Source organism: Eurosta solidaginis, chromosome 2 (assembly GCF_040869045.1).
Source record: "Eurosta solidaginis isolate ZX-2024a chromosome 2, ASM4086904v1, whole genome shotgun sequence".
Lineage (NCBI taxonomy): Eukaryota > Metazoa > Arthropoda > Insecta > Diptera > Tephritidae > Eurosta > Eurosta solidaginis.
In genome coordinates, this window is record NC_090320.1 from 271,891,273 (window position 1) to 271,918,844 (window position 27,572).

The window sequence follows — 27,572 nt, forward strand, 5'->3', positions numbered from 1 at the left end:
GACGAATTTTAGTATTTGTGAGCTAGGCTGGGTCGAAAAAAAGTTCCTAATGTCCGCCCCTAAATTTAATGATTATGTTGAGAGCGTTTCGGAAAACAATTTTTTTATTTTTTTTATCCTTCGAAATACAGCCGTAATGGTTTTTTCGTTGTAACTTGGTTATTTCACGTCCAATTTTTAAAACTGATATGTCATTATTATGGCCTTGAGAAGCTTCACATTTCCGTTTAATGTCCTTTTAAGCTATGAAGTCTTTTTCACTTGATTAGATCAGTTAACAAACCCCCCCTAAAGTATCCCTTTTTCCTTACCAAACGAAAGTACTTAAAAATTCAAGAAAATGTTGCTTTTAAAGCATATTGCTAAAATAATAAACAAGAAGTTATAGCACTTTCAATATTTATTGCATATGTTATTTTACCTGATTCTTATTATACTTAGACCTGAAACTCATGGTATTTTTGGAGGAAAAGTTATTATTAGGGTTTGCATTGAAAAGTTAATAAAGATATGCCAAATATCATAAATAGGGGAAATCAAAGTAAATAAGTGAGTCAAACCTGTTGTTTCGTATTTATAATAATAACACTATGCGACAAAATCAACAACAACAACAACAACAAAATCAACTTTTTTTCTGGGTATTGAACAAAACCCACATTTTTGTAGAGATTGAGGCTTAAGTAAACAAAGTACTATCTCCGTTTTACGAAGTTAGCCTCCAAAAAATAGATATCGGCTTTTGAAGTTCGAAATTCTACATTTCGAAATTTAATTATTTTTTTTTTTGTTAACGCGTTCAGCAAATTGAAAAAGTAAAAATGTGGTCGTGCATAACAGCTGTTATACCAAATTCCTCAAAAAAAGAAGTCAGCCCTCCAAATAAGGGAAAAGAGCGTACCACGCTCGAAGTTTCGAAATGTAGAATTTCGAAAGCCCCCCCCCCCCCCCCCCCCCCAATAGATAGAGAAATCAGAATTTTACAGAACAAAAATGAAATATTCAAAGAAAACAAATATTCAAATGTTCAATACTTAAAGTATTTGAAACATATAATTTTGTATGGAAAATCTTCAAGTCCAAGGTGTGCAAATGAAAATATCTAGCTTCATTACTGCGGGCAATTTTTTTCTCAACGGAATATCATAGAGAGTAAAATTTTGCGAATGTGGTTTTCCTTGCGTGCAAAAATGTGCTCCAGAACAATTTTTTTGCACGGTTTTTGCAACAATTTTAAAAATAGAAATTTATTTCACAGATATAAAAATGCGCTCTTAAAGAATTTTTAATTACAAGCAAATTGGTGTTTGAATTGTCAAGATCGGTGGAGCCTATCGGCTGCTATTCAACTTTAAAAGAAAAAGGACAAAGAAAATTCAAATGGCGATAATTAAGGATACAGTAGTTTTTGGAAAAATCGAAGACGAGCATTTGTTTGTATTATCGATATCTATCAAATAATATCTTTGTTGCTCAAAAATAAATTATAACGTTTTTCGGTGATCACTTTCAGAAATTTTCACTCTGTGTCTTTAAACATAACATTTATTTACATTGTTTTATTAAAATTATATAAGTATGAAACGTACACACCCAGTGATGATAAAAGTACCAAATAAAAAGTACAAAAAGGATTTAAAAACAGAATACATACCTACTTTCGAAAATACTTTGAAATCGAAAGCTTACATTTTGGTATTAGCGCTGTACGCAGTTGGGAGGGGTACAACTTTGTTAGCTGACCTAATCATGTGAAAACGAAATCATAGATTTAAAGGAAATTTAACAGAAATGGAAGCTTCTCAAGACCAAAATAATGACATATTAATTTAAAAAATCGGACGTCAAATAACCAAGTTACAATGAAAAAACCTTTTCGGCTGTATTTCGAAGGATCAAAAAAAAATAAAAAAATTTTTAAATTTAGGGGCGGACATTAGCAACTTTTTTTTTTGGTAATTCTTTACGACAGCATGACACTGGTAATACGTGTCGAAAAATATCGATAGAGGCGTATTAATCTCGAAAACAATAATCCGAAGGCGGAAAAGAAAAATTGTATCTCTGTCTCGAGATATTTGCAGTTGAAGTTGGCGATTTTCATGTGGTTGTTGTAATGTTGGTGTACCCACAAAAAAAATTGTGAACATAAGTGTTTTGTGCGTATATAGTTTTGGTCTCCATACCGGTGTTGGACCCACCCAGGGTAATTTTTTATAAGCGCGGCCGAATGCCGCCAACGCAGAAGGGTGTTCTGCGCAAAATATTAAGAATATCACCCCCGGTTTCGGAGATACCCGCGGGTCTTTTTCGGTTTTTCGTTAGTATCTTTTGAACGAGTTGAAATTGGACGTGTATTAAAAAATAATTTACAAAATTAAAGTATATTTTACAAAGTAGATAACCCTACAAAATATAGTGTTAACTACTTTGTACTCTTTACTTTAATTTTTAATTGAGTTTCGTGTTAACTTAAAATTTTTGAATAACTTCAAAAAAAGAAAATTCTGATTAGTATTAAAATATTTAAACTCAAAAATAAACAAAAATAAATTTTTATACTTAAAATCAAAATAAAAGATTTCTAAAATATCAACCTGAATGTTGATATATGATTCGTTAATAAATAACACGACAAATAGTTCCTTTGGTTCGATTGTAGGATCGCCATAAATATATAGTGTTAAACTATATATTTAAATAAATTTATTCTATGTATTATTTATTATTTTCACTTTTTAAAAATTTTAAAAATAACTAACTAGAACGTTTTTATTTTGAAATAAGATGAAAAGTATTATAACATAAAAAATAATTTACAAAATTAAAGTATATTTTACAAAGTAGATAACCCTACACCAGTGTAATCTAGTTCCTAGGGATGGGACATATGTAAACCCGTAATTATCTATTGACGATTTATTGTAAATTAGTGCATGTGTAGCCGTGCCTTAGGTTACTCGTGTTTGGATGCGAATGTTGGTTGGGACCGATTCAAGTGCATACATATATCGATAAAATGGAAACAATCGCAAATTCGAATAGAAAAGCTAACACAGCTGTTTTTTTGTAGTAAATACACGTCAGTTTTTTTCAGAAAATAAAAAGAAATAATTAAAAAATTATTGGCGAAAAACTGCCCACGACTTTGAAGAGAAATGTTGACGCTGAAATATAAAAGTCGGGAAATATTTGTTTGTTCCTTACTGTGGTTGTTAGCCGCATTATCTGTTGACGGCCACGATGCTAAGGACTTTGATGATTCAGTGGTATATAGAATCGATTTTGAGATGCCTGATTTTGATAAGGAGCCGGTAAGTGTATATCGGTTTATTTATTATTTTTACAGTAAACTGCATTAATTCAAAGGATTTAAAAAATCACCTACGTACATTCTACACCCACGAACACGAGAAATATGATTGCGTTATACCAGTAGTTCAGGATGCGAGAGAGGAGAAAGGTTCCAATGAACCTGAATTGTGTGAGTAAATTTTGTAAACTTAAAATATGTATTGACCTGGGACTGTATTCAGTAAGTGTGTGGGCCTAATGTGCCATTCGTGCACCATTAACAACATTTAAATTAAATTTGGTGGAGAAATTATTGAACGGTTTCTTTTATGATAATTATCTCCGGTCAAATTATTTGTTATACATACTAAGTAAATTGTTTTTAAAGTTTTGGCATTTTCATCACACGATGGAAAATAAGTCAACAAACTGTCGACTTCTCCCAAGAATTGGATCAGGTACACCTTGGTCTGTAGTTAGGAGTTGTTGAACTGTGCTGATAGGAATCTTCATGCATTCTGACGGCGCCATTACTAAACAAAGCTGAGGGGTGATTGTATACACGTTATTTACAACATCCAAATACATGTTGACCTTGGTCTGGAGTTAGCAGTTGTTGGGTTGTGCTGATCGAAATCTTCATGCATTCCGAAAGCGTCATTACTAAACAAAGTTGGGGGGTGATTGTATACACGTTATTTACAACATCCAAATACATTTTCAGCTGTGTTGACCTTGGTCTGGAGTTAGGAGTTGTTGGGCTGTGCTGATCGGAATCTTCATGCATTCCGACGGCGTCATCACCAAACAAATTTGAGAGTTGATTGTATACACGTTATTTATGGAGTTATGAGTTGTTGGGCTGTGCTGATCGGAATCTTCCTGCATTCCGACAGCGTCATTACTAAACAAAGTTGAGGGGTGATTGTATACACGTTATTTACCACATCAAAATACATGTTTATCTGTGTTGACCTTGGTCTGGAGTTAGCAGTTGTTGGGTTGTGCTGATCGGAATCTTCATGCATTCCGACGGCGTCGCTACCAAACAAAGTTGAGAGTTGATTGTATACACGTTATTTACAAAATCCAAATACTTGTTTAGCTGTGTTGACCTAGGTCTGGAGTTAGGAGTTTAATAACTTTTGTTGTTGTTGTTTGCCCAACAAAAAAAATATACCGTTATGTTTCTTTTATTAATACCTATCGATCTCAATTTTTCGTTTTTTTTATATCAGCATTGTCCGTATACTGCACTTGTTCCTTATCTCCGGTCAAATTATTTATTATACATACTAAGTAAATTGTTTTTAAAGTTTTGGCATTTTCATCACACGATGGAAAATAAGTCAACAAACTGTCAACTTCTCCCAAGAATTGGATCAGATACACCTTGGTCTGTAGTTAGGAGTTGTTGAACTGTGCTGATAGGAATCTTCATGCATTCTGACGGCGTCATTACTAAACAAAGCTGAGGGGTGATTGTATACACGTTATTTACAACATCCAAATACATGTTTAGCTGTGTTGACCTTGATCTGGAGTTAGCAGTTGTTGGGTTGTGCTGATCGAAATCTTCATGATTTCCGACAGCGTCATTACTAAACAAAGTTGAGGGGTGATTGTATACACGTTATTTACAACATCCAAATACATTTTTAGCTGTGTTGACCTTGGTCTAGAGTTAGGAGTTGTTGGGCTGTGCTGATCGGAATTTTCATGCATTCCGACGGCGTCAGTTGTTGTTGTTGTAGCAATGCTCGCCCCACCTAATAGCCGCGTGTTGGTTCCACATTACAATTGAAGAGATGGTTGGTGTCATGTGGGGACACGTTGCAAGCGGGGCATACATTTTGTATGTCGGGGTTGATTCTGGATAGGTAAGAGTTTAACCTGTTACAGTATCCAGAACGAAGTTGAGCAAGAGTGACACGCGTTTCCCTGGGGAGTATGCGTTCCTCTTCCGCAAGTTTTGGATAATTTTCGTTAAGCACTGGATTCACCGGGCAATTCTCGGCATAAAGGTCCGACGCCTGTTTATGGAGTTCACCAAGGACCTGCTTGTGTTTTTTCACTTCATACGGCTGGGTTCTCAGATGCCGTATTTCCTCAAAATGTTGACGGAGATGACTCCTTAAGCCCCTAGGCGGTGCTGGTTCATCAATCAGATGTCTGTTGGGATGCCCAGGTTTCTGGGTATTCAACAGGAACTGTTTGGTCAGCATCTCATTTCTCTCCCTGATGGGGAGTATTCTCGCCTCATTATGCAGATGGTGTTCTGGGGACATAAGAAGACAGCCCGTGGCGATTCTGAGAGCAGTATTTTGGCAGGCCTGTAGTTTCTTCCAGTGGGTGATTTTTAGGCTTGGCGACCATATGGGTGACGCGTAGCACGTAATCGGCTGGCTAATTGCTTTGTATGTAGTCATGAGCGTTTCTTTATCTTTTCCCCAAGTACTGCCAGCGAGGGATTTGAGGATTTTGTTACGGCTCTGAATTCTCGGAACAATTGCGGCTGCGTGCTCACCAAAATTTAGACCCTGATCGAACGTCACACCCAAGATTTTGGGGTGTAGGACAGTCGGTAGCGTAGTGCCATCGACGTGGATGTTCAAAATGGTCGACATTTGGGGCGTCCATGTTGTAAATAAGGTCGCGGAAGATTTAGTCGGTGATAATGCCAGGTTTCGCGAGGCGAAAAAACTGGAGAGATCAGGGAGGTAGCCGTTTATTTTATTGCATAGCGCATCGATCTTTGGGCCTGGGCCTGTGGCCATTATTGTGCAGTCATCGGCGTAGGAAACGATTGTGACTCCTTCCGGTGGTGAAGGTAGCTTAGATATGTAGAAATTAAACAAAAGTGGGGATAGGACACCACCCTGTGGCACCCCTTGTTTAATTCTCCTTGGTTTTGATGCTTCGTTTCTAAATTGCACCGATGCCTGCCGACCACCCAGATAATTTGCGGTCCACCTTTTAAGACTTGGGGGAAGGGTAGACCCTTCCAGGTCCTGCAGTAACGAGCCATGGTTGACCGTATCGAAAGCTTTTGATAGGTCTAGCGCTACGAGTACTGTTCTATGGTGGGGGTATTGATTTAAACCGCAATTTATCTGGGCGCTAATGGCATTTAGCGCGGTGGTAGTGCTATGGAGTTTTCTGAAGCCATGCTGATGAGGGGCTAGCTGCAAATTTGCTTGGAAATAAGGGAGCAAAATGGCTTCAAGCGTCTTTACCACTGGCGATAGGAGGGATATCGGACGATACGATTCACCTATTTTAGCTGGTTTCCCAGGCTTTAGTAGCGGGACCACCTTGGCCATTTTCCATTTCTCAGGTATGACAAAGGTGGAAAGAGACAGATTGAAGACATGCGCCAAATATTTGAAACCCTCTTTCCCTAGGCTTTTAAGCATCGGCATGGCTATGCCGTCTGGGCCCACTGCTTTGGATGGTTTAGCACGACCCATGGCGTCCTCAACCTCTTTAGCGGCGATGGTGATTGGTGACGCGCTGAATTTGTGTTTATGTGCGTGTCTATTGGCTCTCCGTCTATCTTTGTCGACCGTAGGATGCATTATATATTGTCGGCAGAAAGCGCTCGCGCAATTTTTCGCGTCCGACAGCACTTTGTCGCCAAAGGCGATGGAAACTTTGTCTTTGTGCTTAGTCGGATTCGATAGGGACTTTACGGTGGACCAAAGTTTACCCACACTGGTAGAGAGGTTACAACCTTTTAGGTGCTGCTCCCATTTCGCCCGCTTGTATTCATCCACAAGCAATCTGATGCGTTGGTTTATATCCCTTATTTGGGGGTCGCCTGGATCAAGCTGTCTTATAAGGTCACGTTCTCTCGCTAAGTTTGCGGCCTCCGCCGGGAAGTGGGGCCGGATTTCGGGAATTCTCCCGGCGGGAATGAAATGTGCCTAGGCGGATTTAATGACCTTACGGAAGGCACGCTCCCCTTGGCGGGCATCAGTCGGGATAGGGAGGGCACTTTCCTTTTTTGAAGTTTATGAAAGTGCGTTTTTCAGTGACGATGAAGTCGGCGGTACGCTTAAGCAAAATAAGTATGGGCAGGTGGTCGGATGCCAATGTTACCATCGGCTGCCAGTTGACGCAGTTTACGAGTTCTGCGCTCACGATTGAGATATCTGGCAAGCTGTGACAACTTCCTACCATACGTGTGGGGGCGTCTCCGTTTATTGTGCAGAACGTCGTTTCTTCTATTTGATCCGCCAACATCTCACCCCTACTGTCCGCTCGCAAGTTTGAATGCCATAGATCATGATGGGCATTGAAATCACCTAAGATAATGCGATTGTTGGCAGTGAGTAAGGCCCTGATATTAGGGCGGTATCCACTAATAATAATAATAATAATTTATTTATTTACGGTCGTTAAGACCTAGTTCAAGGTAAAAAAAAAAAATATATATATATATGTATATATATAAATAAATTGTATACATTACATGCTTAATGACTTACAGTATAAAAATAATTTTGCTTTAAACTTATTAATATTTTCACAGTCTTTTATCGCATTTGGTAATTCATTGTACATTTTATAACCTATATATTCTAAAGTCTTCTTAGCGAACTCCGTTCTTACTCTAGGCAGTCTTATATTTCCGCTGCTTCTAGTTCCATAGTTATGTATTTCATGATTAAAATGTATTCTCCCGTTCAGATAATTCGGTGTTATTCCTAATTTCATATGATGTATAAATTTCAATGTGAAATAATATATCGACTGTTTTACACTGAGCCAGTTTAACATATTTAGCATTGTAGTTTTTGGTGTTCTAAGCGAACATTTTAAAATTAATCGCATTGCCTTGTTTTGTTGTATCTGCAGTTTTTTTATTTGTGTGTCATTTGCTAATAGCAGGATTGTTGGACAATAGATAAAGTGCGGTTCAATAATTGATCGATACACTAATAATTTGTGTCGTTGACTAATATATTTACAAGTTCTGTACATAAAACCAATTTTTTTTGCAATTTTGTTTTCTAAATAACTTATGTGTTCTCCAAATCTAAGGTTTTTGTCGATCCAGACTCCTAGGTATTTGATCTTGTCTACTTGCTGAATTTCAACATTTCTTATCTTCAGAGTAATATTGCTAAGGTTATTGGCACCCATAATGCTTTGATTTTTGCAAAATATCATACTTTTGGTTTTATCCACGTTCACTTTCAACTTTCTATGGCATAGCCATTTGTAAAGGGAGTCTAAGTCTTCTTGCATTTTCGATACCGCAAAGCCCGCACTTCTTTCACTAATGGTTATCAATGCATCATCCGCAAATAGTCGAATATTGCAATATTTCAAGCATTCTTTAATATCGTTAATATATATTGTAAACAATAGCGGTGCCAATACTGAACCTTGCGGTAGCCCAATATGTACATCAGCAACCGGTGAAACTGCACTTCCAATTATCGTCTTCTGTTTTCTATTACTCAAATAGCTTCTGAACCATTCCAAGGATTTTCCTCTTATCCCATTATTAAACATAACATTCAGCAGTTCCTCTCTATCCACAGTTTCAAAAGCACGTTTTAAGTCTAAAAAGACTGAGATCACAACTTTCTTATCAGTTATATCCTCTTTCCATTCCGCAATAACCATATTCAGTGCGGTTTCGCAAGAATGGCTTTTCCTAAACCCAGATTGTTCAGGTATAATAATTTGGTATTTATCTAGATATGCCACTAATTGATTTTTAACCACCGTTTCCATAATTTTTTCATCTGCGGGTAGCGTATTAATTGGGCGCAGTTCCTCGGGCCTTACTGTATTTTTGACTTTTTCCGCAGGTACTATAGTTGATACTTTCCAGCAATTTGGAACAATGCTACTGTTTATTGATTCATGTATTATATCTTTGTAGAAGTGAGCAATGTAAATCATGGCATCTTTAAATACCCCCTCCGACAAAAGCTTTTTTCCACCATATTTGTTTCTAAAAGATTTAGTAATGTTCATTATATCATCTAACTCTACGTCGGTGAATTGAAAAGTTTCAATTGCATTATTTACACTTGTTTCTGCCGCAATTGGAATTATTTCAATGCTATCATTAATTTCAGCTATGCTCTGTACAAAAAATGTATTTAGGGCATTGGCTATATCGTATTCCTTCTCGAGGCATTCACCGTTAATTACTATTTTGCTAACGACCTTTCTGTCATCGGTGAGCTCAGCAAGATGTTTTAAAGACTTCCACATTCGCTTCATGTCTCCTGCACTATCGAGCATTTTATCTTCCATATATTTCTTCTTTTTATACATAACAGTTTTTTTATATACTTTTTTTATGCCATTATAATCCACCCAGTTGCCAGTATTTCTAGCAGTATTATAGAATTCAAATTTTCTTTTGTGCAGTTCCCTTAGCTCACGGTCATACCACTTATTCCTCAGTTGTATTTGGATCCTCTTCTCATACGTCAATGCTTGCATAGCTTCAGTTAAAATATTGTTCAGGATCTCAGTTCTACGTTCTATTCCTACATGAGACACAGAGCTAAAGTCGCACGTTCGCAGCAGATTTAAAAGATTTTCTGCGCTATAGTACTCCCAGTTGGTGACAGTAGCAACTTTTCTCATTTTGCAATATTTAGCTGTTGGTACTTTGAAATGAATTGTTTCATGATCGGAAATTTTATATCCACTTACATGTTCAGTTTTAACTTGCTCATTATTGCTGAAGAGTAAGTCTATTTTCGTAGAGGAGTGCTCAGTTATTCTTGTGTTGAAATTTATTCTTTGTACCATAGCCATTTGTGCAAATAAACTTATAAGCTGGTTTGAGTATGTTGATGATATATTCATATTAATGTTAAAATCTCCAACTATTATAATGTTGTCAGATTCCCTGAGGTGTTCATTGATGACATTGTTTAAGTATGTCATGAAGTCAGCATCACTGCTATTTGGTGAGTGATAGAGTACACCAATTTGCCATTTTAACGCATATTTTTTAAGTTTTATGACAATGCACCACACATTCCTGTCAATAACTTTATTACAAACTATGCTATATTGTAAATTTTCATGTACATACATTAGAACACCACCTGTATGTCTACTGTGGGAATCGCAGCGGATGAATTTATATGTGGAAATGCATAGCTCAGAATCCATGATTTTATCTGTTGTACATGTTTCCGCGCATAAAACAATGCTGGGTTTTTTTATTTCTATAAGATGTTCCAGCTCTAGCTTATTTGCTGTAATACTATTAATATTAAGATATATACAGTCCAAGTTGAGCACTTTGTTACGCAGGTCTGTTTTAGTTTTTGACTTGTGCTTTGTGGTTACAGATTCCCTCGTTGGTTGCTAATAGCCAATCTTCCTCTTCCTTGCTATGAGCTTTTGTTGATACACAGGACACATTCTGTCCATGGAATCGTGATTTTCGTCCAGTCCCAAATTTAATTCTTTATTTGCCCTGATGCAGTTGATGCATTTATTTATTGCTTCTTTATTGCATACCACATATTTATGCTCACCCAAGCATTTTGTGCATACTTCTTTTTCTTTGCAGTCACTGGCTCTGTGATTGAAGCCTTTGCATTTGAAACAACATAGTACTTGCACTACATCATATACTCTGCACCGCTCCCAGCCTACATTGAGCCTTTCTCCGGCTAGTATATTCATAAAAGCTTCACTGGGCAACAGATGGCAGGAGGGATGTAGATGTTGATGATTTCTAGGTTTGCATCGCCTGACCGGACAGATAGGCCTTGACGTTCTAAGACATTGTCCCTGCGGTCGATGCCAGGATCAAATATATAATATTGCACAGAGTGGTGTATGATAAACGCGAGACCGCCTCCATTTCCGCTCTCGCCGTCTTTCCTGTGGACGTTATACCCAGAGCAGGTCTGCAATGCAGATCTTGCTGTGAGTTTAGTCTCTTGAATCGCAGCAATGCGGATGTTGTGCCGCTTCATGAAATCGACTATCTCCGTAATCTTCCCAGTTAGTCCATTACAGTTTAGCTGCAGGATTCTGAAGTGCATAAAGGGAGACGTCGCCACTCTGGGGGTAAGTGACGGGTGACTACGCCTGGGTTGTGGAAGGCCAGGACGCAATTGCTGTTGTGGCCCTGGGACTGGGCGTCCTTAGGTAAGCATTGGGGTACCCTGATGATTTGGGTTTGCGACCTGGCAACATGGCGCGATGAAACCCGTCGGGGGGTTGCCGTCGCGGAGACCAGAACATCTGGGAAAGTGGCACCACCCAAGGCAGGAGCTGCATTGGGCGGATGTCGCAAACCTATATATTCTGTGCTGGCAGACGGTGCAAACGGAGGTAGGGACTAAGAGTCTGTTTCCCTGACCTGCACGATTGCTGCCGGAAAAGAGGGGGAAGAAGACGGGGGCAGGGGCTGATGCTCAGCACTGCTACCAACTCTACTACGAAGGTAGTAGTTATGAGTGGTATCAGCTGTTTGAGTTGTTGGCGCCGTGGGGCGCGAGCAGCAGCGGGTACTTGTTGTGGCTTGCTGAGCAGCGGGGCTGCTGGAGGGTAGTGGGGGCGCTAAGGCGTAGACTACGGGACGCCCTTGGGCGTGAACAGCAAGGAGCCACAAAAGATTTATAAAAGTTACGTGGACGTCGGGTTTTGGGATCAAGCCCAGAACAACCTGTCCGATGCAACCATCCCTTGCACGAGACACACTGAACAGAGTATGACCGTCCTAAAAAGATTCTTTTCCGGCAGATGCAGCAAAACCATTTCTCAGGACCGGGGTCAGGAGACGGACGCGGATTGGATTCGATGCCTTCCCGGAGTAAGAGAATATGGAGCAGTCCTGCTGCAAGGAGCTGCTGGGAGGATGACAATTTGTGGGAGGGGTCACACTGAAATGACAGTCCTTGGTCGGGGAAAATCCCGAGTCGCTCCGGTACATAGAACCGACTGCCTTGGGAATGCCGACGGCGTCATCACCAAACAAAGTTGAGAGTTGATTTTATACACGTTATTTATGGAGTTATGAGTTGTTGGGCTGTGCTGATCGGAATCTTCATGCATTCCGACAGCGTCATTACTAAACAAAGTTGAGGGGTGATTGTATACACGTTATTTACAACATCCAAATACATGTTTAGCTGTGTTGACCTTGGTGTGGAGTTAGCAGTTGGTGGGTTGTGCTGATCGGAATCTTCATGCATTCCGACGGCGTCATTACCAAACAAAGTTGAGAGTTGATTGTATACACGTTATATACAAAATCCAAATACTTGTTTAGCTGTGTTGACCTAGGTCTGGAGTTAGGAGTTGTTGGGCTGTGCTGATCGGAATCTTCATGCATTCCGACGGCGTTATTACTAAACAAAGTTGAGGGGTGATTGTATACACGTTATTTACAACATCGAAATACATGTTTAGCTGTGTTGACCTTGGTCTGGAGTTAGGAGTTGTTGGGCTGTGCTGATCGGAATCTTCATGCATTCCGACGGCGTCATTACCAAACAAAGTTGAGAGTTGATTGTATACACGTTATTTACAACATCCAAATACATGTTTAGCTGTGTTGACTGGTCTGGAGTTAGGAGTTGAGGGCTGTGCTGATCGGAATCTTCATCCATTCCGACGGCGTCATTACTAAACATAGTTGAGGGTGATTGTATACACGTTATTTACAACATCCAAATACATGTTTAGCTGTGTTGAGCGACAACTAATACATTCCGGCAGCTTAAAATACCAATATAATTGAAAATTTTGTTGCCTTGTGCTGGGCGCACTGCAGGATTGGCAACACGTCCTTTCCAACATCCCTTGAAATAGTGGCTCCCAAACTCGTCCGTTTGTTGTTGGAGCGATAAGGTTACTCATCGAAGGCTTTAGGGAGTGTTATCGATGTGATGGTCCTTTGCCGGATACGGATCCGTTACGCTCTGGTAACACAGCACCATTAAGGTACTAGCCCGACCATCTCGGGAACGATTTGTATGGCCACATTAAAACATCAGGCCATCCCTCCCTACCCCACCCCAAATTTCCATAAGGAGCTTGGGGTCGCCAGAGCCTCGTCTGTTAGTGAAACGGGATTCGCCGCTCGAAGGTGAGGTTGACAATTGGGTTGGAGAAGCTGATCGGAATCTCATGCCATTCCGACAGCATATTCAATAGCACTAAATGATTATAATAATGATTTGTATTTAGTAGTTTAAGTTTTAGGCCTAAACAGCCGTAATAATAAAGAAATAAATACATTTTAATGTGGAGTCCGGGGCGCTAGGTTTTGTTGTTGGATTAACGATAAAAACACTCCACGAAGGCTTTGGGGAGTGTTATCGATGTTGATGGTCCTTTGCCGGATATACATCCGGTAGGTTCCGGTAACAAGGTACCATTACGGTACTAGCGCGACCATCTCGGCAACGATTTATATGGCCACATTAAACCTTTAAGGCCATCCCTCCCTCCCCTCCCCCTAGTTCCATGAAGAGAGCTAGCCCAGATGACGGACCATATCCTCCTGGACTGTGACGCAATCTCAAGACGAAGGGCTAAGTTTATGGGCTCACCATGGCCAGAGCATTCTCCCATCAAATCCATCAAGCCAGGTGAACTGCTAGGGTTCATCAGGGATGTCGACTTGGATGTGATGCTGTGAAGGAGCTGAGGCCGCAATAGACCAATGGTCGCAGTGCGATCCTCAAGTAATTATCTATCTATCTATCTAGCCCAGACGGAATCAGGTGCGGGCCCCTCTAGGCAAAAATAAATAAATTTAAAAAGCCACCGCAACTTTAAGAAGCCCGCCCCAGAAGATGAAAAATATAATTTTAGCATCTAGGAGGATCTCTCTACCAACTATTATTTATGTTTATTCTCAAAGCGTGGTGCACTAATGGCAATTTTATTAGTGTACTGATGGAAAATTATATCAGTGTGGGTTTGGAAATGTACATTTTTCCGTCGTATAATTAAAACCACACTAACTGAATCTTTTCCCCCTGTTTACCGTATACTTTTTTATAAATACAGTTATAATTTGATTTTTTTTAGCTCCATTAACCGTGCTTCAACCCCTATTTTCAAGTTCAAGTTGCTCGTATAGAATAGATGTATATTGGTCCTATGAAGTGTGCCATGGACGGCATGTTCGACAATCGCATGAGGAAAGGGAAGGTATCTTTGAAGGCACTTATCTATGAACGTATATAAGAAGCTTCGAAAAATTATTTAGTCGGAGAATATCGTATGGAACTTCGCATATACCACTAATTTTTTTTCTTTTCCTCAATTTTTTTGTTTTTCAGGTAAAAATGTTAAATTGCAAGAATATTACTTGGGCAAATGGTCAGAAGAAAAGAGTGAAAAACTTGCAAAAGAATGGGAGAGCGATCGTAAAGCGGGCTTAAAATATAAGACTACAAAAATTGAGAACACTAATTATCCATATTTTGAATTAGAAATGACTGATGGTACAATGTGTGACATTATTAATGCGCCACGCGTTACACATGTGCGCTATGTTTGTCTGCCACATAGCAAAAATGAGATTTATTCCTTTAAAGAAATCTCATCGTGTCACTATGAAGTTATTATAATTACGCCATTATTATGTATGATACCCGCTTTTCATGCTGAAGAAACCAAAGAAGTATCTATTAAATGTTTTAATTCGCCTATTGATATACACAAACCACTTAGCATGTTGCGACAGGAGCTCAACGAAATGCAATTAGCCGATGATGAATTACCGATATCGAAGGATGCGAATGCAGCAGCTTTGACATTGTCACGATCAACCACAGGAAATATCGAACGTATAACTTTCTTCAATAAAATTGGTACAGATGTTGACAAATTAGTACTTGAACTATTGATTGGTGCTGGTGTTGATGTACCATCAACACCAACTGTAGTAAACAACAACGACGCATTACCCCAAACGCCTAAAGCACCCATTACAGATTTGACAGCAATAAAGGATTTCATTTCGGGCAACAATTGTTTGACTGGAGTAAGTATATTGAGGTAGAATGTAATAAAATTTAAAAAAAGAGAGAGGTGAATGTTGTTGTTGTTGTTGTTGTTGTAGCGATAAGGTTGCTCCCCGAAGGCTTTGGGGAGTGTTATCGATGTGATGGTCCTTTGCCGGATACAAATCCGGTACGCTTCGGTACCATAGCACCATTAAGGTGCTAGCCCGACCATCTCGGGAACGATTTATGTGGCCACATTAAACCTTCAGGCCATTCACTCCCTCCCTACCTCCAAGTTCCATGAGGGGTCGCCAGAGCCTCGTCTGTTAGTGAAACAGGATTCGCCGCGGATAGGTGAGGTTGACAATTGGGTTTGGAGAAGCTATATATTGCGCTGGCAACCTGTACCGAGAGGTGAATAGAATCGTAGTCGTGTGAGCTGATTATCAGTCACTAGCAATCAGGTTTTTAAGCAAGAATTGAATCATCACCTAAGATCCCGTCGGTTGTTGTAGTTGTAGCGATAAGAATACTCTCCGAAGGCCTTGGGGAATGTTATCGATGCTGATGGTCCTTTGCTGCATGCAGTTCCGGTACGTTCTGGTAACAAGCACCATTAAGGTACTAGCCCGACCATCTCGGGAACGATTTGGTATGACCACATGAAATCTTATAGGCCATACCGCCCTCCCACCCCCTAGATCCATAAGTATCTTTGGGGTCGCCAGAGCCTCGGCTGTTAAAGAAACAGGATTCGCCACGGATAGGTGAAAGGTTTGCGCTACACAACCCGATATAGGGCATTAATAGGCCTCTCGAAAGATAACCTAAGAATCCTAACAGCTATTCTTACACGACATTGTAGACTGAACAGTCACATGCAAAAGCTGGGTATAATATCGAGCAACACATGCCGATTTTGTGATCAATCAGCGGAGACGGCGGACCATGTACTCCTGGAGTGTGACGCAATCTCAAGACGTAGGGCTAAGTTTATGGGCTCAACATGGCCAGAGCACTCTCACGTCAAATCCCTCAAGCAAGGTGAACTGCTAGGGTTCATTAAAGATGTCGGCTTGGATGAGGTGCTGTGAAGCAGCTGAGGGAACAATAGACCAATGGTCGCTGTGCGATCCTCAATTAATTATCTATCTACACAACCCCTTGAATCAAGTCGGTCGGCAACCGTGGCTGCAACATCGATTCGAAATTGTTTGTAAAAACACCGATCAGACCTGAAAATCTATAAGTATAATTTTGGGATAATTTCTAAGGCGTTCCGGTATAACTGCGGGATTGTTTACCCAAGTGGCTTCTGGAACTCTTTGAGTATTTGGTGTGTTCGAGCCGCCAAAGAATAACAGCAGTCTTGCCAAAGAGCAATTTAACTGATGGAATGCTGCTGATACTCAAGCTGGATAATGTGCTTCAATAGCGCAGTGAAAATTATTGTTTTTCGTTTGAATTGCTAGTGATGATTAATAGATTGGCCACATGTCATTCCACGAATGTGCGTTGTTGTCACAACTGCTCAGACTTTGCCGAAGAACGTGATGCTTTTGGCAAAGTATAACTGCTGCAACAACTGCAGCGCAAGCACACAAACCTTTTTTGAGAACGGCTTGGGTAAGCTCCTAAGTTATTTCGGGACGATTTCAGAACTATTATCGAGATCAGTTCGGCACTTTTTCAAGATACTTTTTGGCATCAATTGTGATTTTCGGGTTTTTTTTTTGCTTATAGGGGACTGGTTGGTGGAAATACGAATTCTGTTATGGTCGACACGTACGTCAATTCCATAAGGATAAACAATCAGAATCGGAACTATTTTTGGGCTACTTTTCTGAAAGCTCACATCGCCAATGGCTGACAAAAAATTTAGATAAAATGGTCAAGCGTGGTGGTTATTCCACTGCACTTTGGCATCATTACGATCGTGGTACACATTGTGATCGTACTGGAGCTCCACGTGAAGTTGATGTCAAATTAATGTGTACTCCATTAAGTAGCAGTCAGAATACAGTCTCCATTTATTTATTAGAACCAAAAACATGTCAATATATTCTGGTGGTCGAATCACCAATCGTTTGTGACCTTATGCAATTAGCTGATGAATATGGTTTGGTGCAGGAAGAAAATATTGAACAATTAATACAAAAAAATAGTAAAATACCGACAAGCGAAGAGGACACAACGAATTCCGCTGCTGCATCTGAGTCAACAAAAACGTCAGCTGAAATGGGCGCAGCTACATCAAATAATGACTTGAATGATGCAATAGTACACGTTGATATATTAGCCTAGCTAAATCTTTGTATTTAAAAATTTTGAAGAAGTTAATTTAAAAATGTATAGGTATTTTTTAATTTAATTAAAGTTTAAACTCTTCTTGCTATAATTTCTTTTTAGAACTGTAAAATATTTTGAACTGTTTTTTTCAAGTAGACTAACAAAAGTTCGTTTCGTTCACCAATAAAATACGTTTCAAGAACTACTGCAAAGTAGTATTTAAAGTAAGACAATCTTTCTTAAGGCGATTTCAATTTCATGGCATATTTATGGCTAGCTTACATGTGCTTCTCAGAAAAAGCAGCATCAAATTACTTTGGGAAAGTTTTTTCTTAATGGGGTCGCTATTCGACCGTTGTTTGGCGCACATGCTGAGTGTTTTTCTGCATGGAAATCCTCAGCGAAAATTTATCTGCCTTGCAGATGCCGTTCGGCGTTGGCATAAACATTTAAATCCTATTACCCCAGTTTGTAGGAAACATTAAAAACTACCAAGCAGTAAATTGGAAGGTCCTCTTATTCCAATTTATTATCCTCGGAGACACTTAAGTTGTTGTTGTTGTATTAACAATAAAGACACCCTCCATGGCTTTAGGGGGTGTTATCATCATGTCAGCTCCTTTGCCGGATATAGATCCGGTACGTTCGGTTAACAAGCACGGTTAAGGTACTACCCTCGCCTGCTAAATATGTGTATGGAACATTCATAGTTGTAACAGGATACCCCTCGCGTAGGTGAGGTTGACAGTTGGGTTGCGGAAGCTATAAAGCTTTGTACTGCACTTATCAACCCCTTGAACTTTATTTAGAACTTTAACGAACTTTCGTTAGAACCTTCATACGTAACGCACATCGTTCAAAAGAATGAATGGGTGACTTCTTCGATTTTAAATATGGGGAATTCCAATGGCTCCCATAGCAAAAGGCAGTAAAGCTCAATAACTAAAAAAATACTAATTTAAAAATCACATTCATAGAAACACATATATAGTTTTAAATTGTTTACTTGAAAATCAAAAATTAATTTTTCTCTGATTTTACTTTTTACACTTTTCTGACTTTTTGCTATGAACGCCAGTATATTATTCTACATATGTATATCTATGTATACATAGGCGGTGGTATTTCATCTGGTCCGATTTCCTTCTTCTGGCCTCCCGAAAAAGTTAGTTGTTCCGAATGTATTTCAGCAATAACATCAGTAAATAACGTATCCCATTCCCATACCTCATCTGGTTCATCCAACGTTTCAGGCAATTTAAGACAATGCGTCAATAGCGACATATTAATATTTTCCAATGAGGCAAATGCTTGTTGATTTAACAAATCAAAATTAAGCTCACTTAGTGTGTTTGGTCGAAAAGAGTTGGCGCTAAAAATTTAAAAGTTGTAAATTGCAGTGTAGGGTTTTTTTAATTCTTACGCTGGTGGTTCAATTATTTCGTTAAGTAAAATTTCGTCTTTTAAATCATCCATATCTGGTATGGTCGGGATATCATCTCTAGGTGGCGAGTCAATCGGCAATTTCCCCATTGACACTATTTGGAAACGTTCGCTGGAAATATTTAAAAAGAAGAATGTATCGATAAATGTCATCACAGTCAAAACCATGATAAAAATATAGGAATGTAAAACCATTCTCTCTTCTCAGCGGCAATGTTTTTTGATTTTTAAAAAAATTTTAAAATCTCTGAAAGACTTTGCGGAAATGCTAAACCAAAGGATACACACAAAAATTTTATCACTCAAAAAACTTTAAATAAAATGATGTATATTGGAACGATTTTCCGTCATCCCTTTTCAAATTTGGTTTTGAAACAAACCGGTTTCGGCGTTGTGCCATCTTCAGTGTCGATTTTCGTTCTGATCTGTTGGTGTCGTTTGTCATGTATTTATAGTTCGTAGGTACATGAACAGGTATTGTCAAAAATTGATGCTTGTGTATATTTAGTTATGTGTATGTGCTGTGTGTTGTGTGTTCATTCAGAACCGAGGGTGGTTTTTACTGATCGATTTATGTGGCTTACTGAGGCAGGTAAAAATCCCTAATTTTAATCGTTTGACCTTCTTTGTGGTTCGTTGTTTTGATGCGTTAATTGTTTTGGGTTTATTTGTTGTAGCAGTGCTTCGCCCCACCTAATAGGTGCGACCGATCACAAATTGTCATCAATATCCTCTAATGGGAGTCTAAGGAAATTTGCTGTTTCAGCAGGGGTGGACCATAATGAGAGGGGTGTTAGAGGCGTTGGTTCCACATTACAATTAAAGAGATGGTTGGTGTCATGTGGGGACACATTGCAAGCGGGGCAAACATTGTGTATGTCGGGGTTGATTCTGGATAGGTAAGAGTTTAACCTGTTACAGTATCCAGAACGAAGTTGTGCTAGAGTGACTTGCGTTCCTCTTCCGCAAGTTTTGGGTACTGTTTTTTTAGTACTGGATTCACCGGGCAATTCCTGGCATAAAGGTCCGACGCCTGTTTATGTAGTTCACCAAGGACCTGCTTGTGTTTTTTCACTTCATACGGCTGGGTTCTCAGGTGCCGTATTTCCTCAAAATGCTTACGGAGATGACTCCTTAAGCCCCTAGGCGGTGCTGGTTCATCAATCAGATGTCTGTTGGGATGCTCAGGTTTCTGGGTATTCAACGGGAACTGTTTGGTTAGCATCTCATTTCTCTCCCTGATGGGGAGTATTCTCGCCTCATTATGTAGACGGTGTTCTGGGGACATAAGAAGACAGCCCGTGGCGGTTCTGGTTGGTTGCTGTGCTGCCCGGCTATGGAGCCGGGCCCAAGTAGCGCTCTAGGCGCCATTTTGATGCACTTTCTCCTGGAACCAATTATGTGTTGGCTGATGTACCGTGCGTGTTGCTTTACTCAAACCACTTGGTTAAAACTATAAACATACTGATGTCCTTGATGCGGCAGTTTGACACCGCCCTTATGCGGTTCTGAGAACAGTATTTTGGCAGGCCTGTGGCTTCTTCCAGTGAGTAGTTTTTAGGCTTGGCGACCATATAGGGACGCGTAGCATGCAATCGGCTGGCCAATTTCTTTGTAAGTACTGCCAGCAAGGGATTTGAGGATTTTATTACGGATCTGGATTTTCGGTACAATTGCGGCTGCATGCTCACCAAAATGTAGATCCTGACCAAACGTCACACCCTAGATTTTTGGGTGTAGAACAGTTGGTAGCGTAGTTCCATCGACGTGGATGTTCAAAATTTTCGACATTTGGGGCGTCCCTGTTGTAAATGTTTGTCTGTTGTACCTGTGTGATTACTTTGTTTCTTGTAAACAAGTTTTAAAGGCTCGAATATTGTGTCAGAAATTGTGTTTATCTGTTCGTTTATTATTCTACCGTCGAATGTTTTCTGTTTGTAGATTCCCATGTTTTCGAGTACGTAAAGACGTCGGCTTTTTGCTTGTATGTGAAGAACCCTAACTGTTCTTCTATTGATGTTTGCTGGGGAACATTCATTCTCGACCATGTGATTCGCGAAGTTAGACTTTGGTATAATGTTTGGATTCCGTGTTTTTTTTTTGTTGTAATCTCTAATATGTTCTCTGAACCTCGTTCATATTTGCCGTCCTGTTTGTCCTATGTAACTCTGTTGGCAACCGCAGGTAAGCTTGTATACGCCGTGGCTGCTAAATGGATCCTCTGAGTTAGTGCTAGTTCTTAGTTTTCGCCCTAGATTGTTCGATGTTTTGAATGCTGTGTTAATGTTGTATTTTTTAAACAAGTTTACCAATTTATATGCTGCTTTTCCAGTATATGTCATAGTCATCCAGTTATTATTTTTCTTTCATTATTTCTTTTTTGCCTCTTGTGTAAGAGGTGTTCTTTCAAGTATATGTACCAAATGCCTTAATGCTGCATTTTTATGCTGTTGGGGTGGGGGGTGATTTGAGGTATTATGTATTATTGTGTCGGTGGCCGTTGGCTTTCCATATATGTCATAGTTCAATATTTTGGCTTCTTTATCAATATTTATCGTGAGGTCTAGATAGTTCATTCCTCCGTGTTAATCATAGCCTTATATCGCTTTGAGTTGTACCCTCCTATTAATGCCTTTGCCTGCCGAAGCCATGGACTTTCGCGCCAGTGTTGTTCTCTGAGGCACGTCTCCTTTTGTCTAAACTCCTCCCTTATTGTATGTGACCCTATTGGCACCATATGCTCGGGTCCTATTGGCTTTTCGGCCGCTGCCAACCTGGCAAGATCGTCCGCTCGCTCGTTACCATCTACTCCTCTGTGTCCAGGTACTCGTGCTAGACGACCGGTGTTATTAACTCCTAGACTGTTTAACCTCTCTACGCACTCAAGCACCGTTGATGATTTAATCTCAACTGAAGAGAATGCCTTGAGCGCAGCTTGACTGTCACTGAGTATAGTGATTTTCTCGTTGGTATATCCCCGCTGTAAATTTATCTCTGCACACCGGCTTATGGCGACAACTTCGTCTTGGAAGATGCTCGGATATTTTCCGAGTGGTAGGGATATTTTGGTTCGGGGGCCGAAGACCCGTTCGATACCGATACTCGCTCTTCACTCAAACGCATATGTATAAAGCAAATGGAAATATATTAATAGGCGGGTAAACTCGATCAGTGTAATCTGATTTCGTTGTTGTTGTTGTTGTAGCGATAAGGTTGCTCCCCGAAGGCTTTGGGGAGTGTTATCGATGTGATGGTCCTTTGCCGGATGCAGATCCGGTACGCTCCGGTACCACAGCACCAATAAGGTGCTAGCCCGACCCGATCGGGAACGATTTATGTGGCCACATTAAACCTTCAGGCCATCCCCTCCCTCCCCACCCCCAAGATCCATGAGGAGCTTGGGGTCGCCAGAGCCTCGTCTGTTAGTGAAACAGGATTCGCCGCGGATAGGTGAGGTTGACAATTGGATTTGGAGAAGCTATATATTGCGCTGGCAACCTGAAGGGTTGCGCTACACACCCCTTGAATCTGGTATTTTAGTCGCCTCTTACGACAGGCATACCTACCGCGGGTATATTCTGACCCCCTTACCCGCTGGGGTGTCTGATTTCGTATTTATGTTGGCTTTAAAAAAAAAGGAATTTTAGTTTCCGCTTAAACTTACTCATCAAATGAAGTGCCCTTTTTCGACCTGAAATGAAATAAAATGGCACTTTTCTTTTGTTTTTAAATATGAGTTTGTCTTCATCTTACTTAGAGCTTTTAAGTATTCCAACATCTGCCCAACCACCAGATATACGGCGCACAGGTGGTCGTTTCGTAGTATCTGTTTCCCCGCTGGTGGAATTTTTGTGTAATTCCAACATTACATCAATTGCTTTTTCCTTTTCAGTGTGATTGGGTTTTGATGTGTTAGTACTAGTGGAGGCATCACCAGCGATTGGGTCACGGCTTTTTGAGCGACGCCCTTTCCGTGCTGTTTTCTTCCAAAAAATAAAAAAATTAGTGAAGTATTATAGTGACTGTGATATGAAGAGATATTCAACGGTTATTTTTTGCATACCTTTCGTATGGATAACTTTAGTTCCTCTGCCCAATCCATCATTTGGAAAGTTTTTAATTTTTATTCGCACGACAAAAATTAGCTGAAACGAAAAAATTTGTTTTGTTTTGCTCTTAATTTTTGTACATGATTCGCGTTTTCAATCTCGTAGTGAACGGTTCGCTGAAATTCCTTGCAGCTCAACCATATGGAAAATTGGGCTTAATAACATGTGGTTGAGTACAAATCCAGATCGCAAGGAATTTCACAGCTTTGTGCGTGAGTGAAGCGTGTTTCGAATCAAAATCAACTTTTTCAACAAATATAAGTGGAATCACTAAATAATTAATTGATAACCTGGCGTGGGCCACATAATACCAACTCGATTTACGTATAACTGTCGTAACGGGAAAATGTTTAGCACATGGCAACAGGCCATATACTGGAAATTAAGGAATTATAACGGAACAAATTACGGATTATAATTTTATGCTGAATAAGCAGCTCGTTTTAAAAGCTATGAAATACTGTGCATATCTATGAACATTAAATTGCAATTTTGATTGCAAAAATTTTAAAATCACTTTCTGTGATCATTAATTAATTAATTGACTAATTGAATATAACCTGGCGTGGTGCCATCGAAATGCCAATCTTAATAGAATTTGAGAACAATTACAATAATTGACATCCATTTGCAAGCTGCTACACGTGGTTCTGGCCTCTTTGAAATTACATCTCAAAAAAAAAAAAAAAATAAAATAAATAAAAATATATAACACTAAATACGAAGACTTTGAATATAACCTGGCGTGGTGCCATCTAAATACCATTTTACAAATTACGGATAGTCAAATACAAATAGCAAGCTGCTACACATGGTTCTGGCCGAATTGGTATTACCATTGTGTATTAGTGAAGCCAACATTACACATAAACTTGTTTTACAACAATCATAAGAAATAACCAACTGAGATTTAACCTAGCTTTATGGATAAACGTCCGTGCCATTAAACCTAACCAAAAAAAAAAAAAAATAATTTTTGTACCTACAAGAAACGCTGATAGTAATACACTCACACTTGTAATTGACAACATAGTACAGGTCTACAAGTAGGATATGTAGCAGCACGCACATACACAGCCACGCTCACCTGATAAAATTCTTGTTCCTGTTAGTTTTTTGTGTGGATGCTATTTGGCACTGTTGTACCTCTTAGGTCCAAGAAAAGTGTAGTAGCTGCTAACAAAAACTGCGTAAAATTTTTATTGTAAAATTACAAATAAAATATCCTTATTTACTTTCAAACGAGCACTAAATTACATCTCTCTTTAAAATCCATATGTTTTGGACAATTTTAATTGCCAAATTGTGATACTTTATTACCGGGGACGATGGCTAAAACACGACCAAATCTGTCGGGGGAGGTATTAATAGACGCGTTTTTGCCTCGCTTCCAATAATTCGAATACTTTTTTGCCTTTTGACTATTGATAACAGGATAAAACACGTCTTTTCATTTCTCTTTCCACATTTTTGGACGGGTTATTGCAGTCGAGCTCGGTTTCAAACTGGTTTTCGAGGAGAATTTTTGAGCGGGTAGAAAAACTTAGCACCCGTGTTTGTATTCTTAATACTGAAATAACTACGTGTCCTCAGATAGCCCAATTCAAGACTTTTGTATAATTTTCTGTAGGACCCATATAGGTGCAGTACATTTTCATACTAAATTCGTTCAAAAAAATTTACTATCACAGCAACCCATATCTGATATTCCGCTTCTTTTTTTTGTTTCCCTGTGTCGCTTTCGACGAAGCAACCCCGGTAATTTTGACACTTCGTTCAGTGTCAAAATTCATGTTCCACGCAGGTTCCACTGGGTTCCACGCTAGTTTGACACTGACCGAAGTGTCAAACTGCCGTGTGTTAGAAAGGGAAAGAAATTGTTTCCCTCTCATACATATCATACTTGTAAACCTGTACAATGATTGACAATCTGATCCTGCGATGACGTAAACATTGATACTCGAATTTATGTATGTTCCTTTGATCGCTCACACATGTCCGCATGTTCCCAACAACAGCCTATAATCATGAAAAAGGACTCAAACTGGGAAAGCTTCGGACACCTGGTACAGAACAAAAGAACATACAGCAGATACCATTATGCATGTGAGACAGATACATAATTCTCAACGGAATTTTATGTATGCGAGAACAGTTTATCCGATTTAATCATGTTGTCACTACTGACTGTCATATGACAATCAAATGATTATCACGGTTGTTTTGTTAGTTTTTAAATTCCGTCATTTTCAACCGACGAAAACCATATAAAAAATAAGTTTAAAAAATGAAAAAGAGAGCATTTCAAAGCTCCATGCTAAAAGAAAAAAAATCGAAAATAATATTAGAAAATACCAAAAGCTGTCGGAATGTATGGGGCTCACTCAAAAAATTGATACGCGAAAAATAATAGTGGTTAGTGGTGATCCATTTTTAAATGTGTTTCCGCTTGAGGAAAGCGCTATTGTCTTGTTTTGTTATTTTCTGAATTTAAATTGAACATTCTGAAGTCGAATTCTTATAAAACTATTTATTTTAAACAAATAAGAAACGCGTATGCCTTTTTGTATTTGTATTTATTAGGCAATTCATCCCAGCACAACAATTTGACAAAAATTATTTTACAGTGCTAGTCGGTAAAAGGCATAAAATAGGAACAATCTAATCTTGAAACTTAAAGCTAATGACTATGGCTAAGAAAAGGTTACAACAAATAATATATTTAATAAATAGTAAATAGATAAATAAAGGAATGATAAAGTACATTTGCTTAGAAGGAATCAGTATTTTAATTGTCTAGGTTATTATAGAAACTTGTTAATTCTTTATTGAAGAGCAGAGCATTGCTTATAAGCCTAAGTCTAGAAGGGAGCGAGTTCCAAAGACGTATGGAATTAATGAAGAACTGGCGATCAGATATTAGTATACGATGTCTGAAGTGGGTAAGGAGAACAGATCTAGACGACTGGAGAAAATTTAGCCTCCGATACAGATAGTCAGGTTCCTTCATATATATTAATTTATATAGCGTGGTGAGCGTTTTAAGTTTAATAAGGTTATCGAAAGAAATGTTTAGCAACCTGTGAGCATGTTGAGAGACGTGGTCAAGTCTTTTCAACCCAAAGACGTATCTAGCAATGTTGTTATACACAACATTAAGTTTCCTATTACATACATAGTCACAATTGGAGTAAACCTCACATCCATAAAGGAGCGTAGGTATTAAGTACGCTTTTGCTATTAGTAGACGAATATGTAACGGAGTAAAATATTGTGTAAGCCAGAGTGTACGAAGCATCCCATACACTTTTCCCACTGTGCGGAACATGTGATCTTTCCATGTCAGGGTTTTGTTAAAAACTATACCTAGATTTTTTGCCGTGTCAACGTATTCTATAATAGTGTTGTCTAAAATTAAATTTTCCATTCCACTTTTATCTAGTGACCTTCTATGAATGACTATACATTTCGACTTCTTAGGGTTAAGACATAAGCCGTTCATAGAAGCCCACGTACCAATTTGACACAAATCGTAATTTAAGTTATTAATACATGAACTGGTACGATCACTAGGACAGCACATATACAATTGTACGTCGTCAGCATAAATGTGAATATTACAATACTTGAGAACACCAGGCAAATCGTTTATATACAAAACAAATAACAGGGGACCAAGGATTGAGCCTTGTGGGACTCCTCTTAAAACACTGACGAAGTCAGACTTTCTGCTACCAACACTTACTGCCTGAGTTCGGTCGGCCAAATACAATCTGATTAGGGCTGTTGCACAGTTGGAGAAATTAAATAGGTTGTCCAGCTTCTTGCAGAGAACGGTGTGGTCGACCGAGTCAAACGCTTTTGAATGGTCGAGAAGAGTCAGGAAAGCAGTAAAATTTTTGTCAACTTGTTCTCGAATATCCTCTATCACCGATAGGAGCGCCGTTTTACAGCTACGATTTGACCTGAATCCAGACTGGGAATCTGTGAGAAGGTTATTATTCTGCACATAAGTATTTATCTGGCAGTGCAAAATTCGTTCGACGACCTTGGAAAGGAAAGGCAGAATAGCTATAGGCCTATACTCCTTGTTTTGCTTGGGGATTGGGATTACCTTAGCAACTTTCCAAAATTTGGGAAATACACAGGACGTCAGCACAGAGTTAACCAAGTAGGTTAAGTGAGGAAGGATTTTAGGAAGAATCATTTTTAAAAATTTCGGACATATACCATCGTACCCCATAGCATTAGACTTTACTGAAAGAATGGCTTGAACGACATCACAATCATCGACACTAGCAAACTCAAGAGGACCAAAATCAACATTAGCGCGAATACAATAATTATCAGCACATATATTGTCAGTTGAGATTGGCAGATTTACAAAATTTATATTTATCTCATTAATGTCTACATCAGGGAGGACAGAAATATCACATTTGGATTTTCCGATACCAATATGTTTAATCGA

The 27,572-nt window shown here is 39.2% G+C and overlaps 2 protein-coding genes across 9 annotated transcripts in view; one reads left to right on the plus strand and one right to left on the minus strand.

The window, feature by feature from the left end:
- The first annotated feature begins 2,991 nt into the window (after positions 1 to 2,991).
- On the plus strand, positions 2,992 to 17,782 carry LOC137240979 (endoplasmic reticulum lectin 1). Of its 2 annotated transcripts, XM_067768070.1 has the most exons (5): positions 2,996 to 3,314; positions 3,370 to 3,484; positions 14,338 to 14,460; positions 14,592 to 15,298; positions 17,004 to 17,782. In XM_067768070.1, exons 1-5 carry the CDS (start codon positions 3,159 to 3,161, stop codon positions 17,562 to 17,564), a joined length of 1,662 nt encoding a protein of 553 aa, XP_067624171.1. In that variant the 5' UTR covers positions 2,996 to 3,158; the 3' UTR covers positions 17,565 to 17,782. The 2 variants fall into 2 exon arrangements, with proteins under 2 accessions (XP_067624172.1, XP_067624171.1); XM_067768071.1 differs by lacking the exon at positions 14,338 to 14,460 and having other exon boundaries at positions 2,992 to 3,314.
- Positions 17,027 to 27,572, minus strand: part of IFT43 (intraflagellar transport 43) — a 32,465-nt gene continuing 21,919 nt past the window's right edge. Inside the window, exons 1-6 of one of the 7 annotated variants that reach the window (XM_067768075.1) lie at positions 24,115 to 24,180; positions 23,056 to 23,137; positions 22,746 to 22,968; positions 22,657 to 22,683; positions 18,973 to 19,104; positions 17,027 to 18,921 (exon numbers count right to left, since the gene is read on the minus strand). In XM_067768075.1, coding sequence (XP_067624176.1) covers positions 18,651 to 18,921; positions 18,973 to 19,104; positions 22,657 to 22,683; positions 22,746 to 22,968; positions 23,056 to 23,137; positions 24,115 to 24,132 — 753 coding nt within the window. In that variant the 5' untranslated portion in view covers positions 24,133 to 24,180 and the 3' untranslated portion in view covers positions 17,027 to 18,650. Of the gene's footprint in view, positions 18,922 to 18,972; positions 19,105 to 22,656; positions 22,684 to 22,745; positions 22,976 to 23,055; positions 23,548 to 24,071; positions 24,181 to 27,572 lie in introns of those variants that run through there. The other 6 variants (XM_067768073.1, XM_067768078.1, XM_067768079.1 and 3 more) reach the window with 6 other exon arrangements.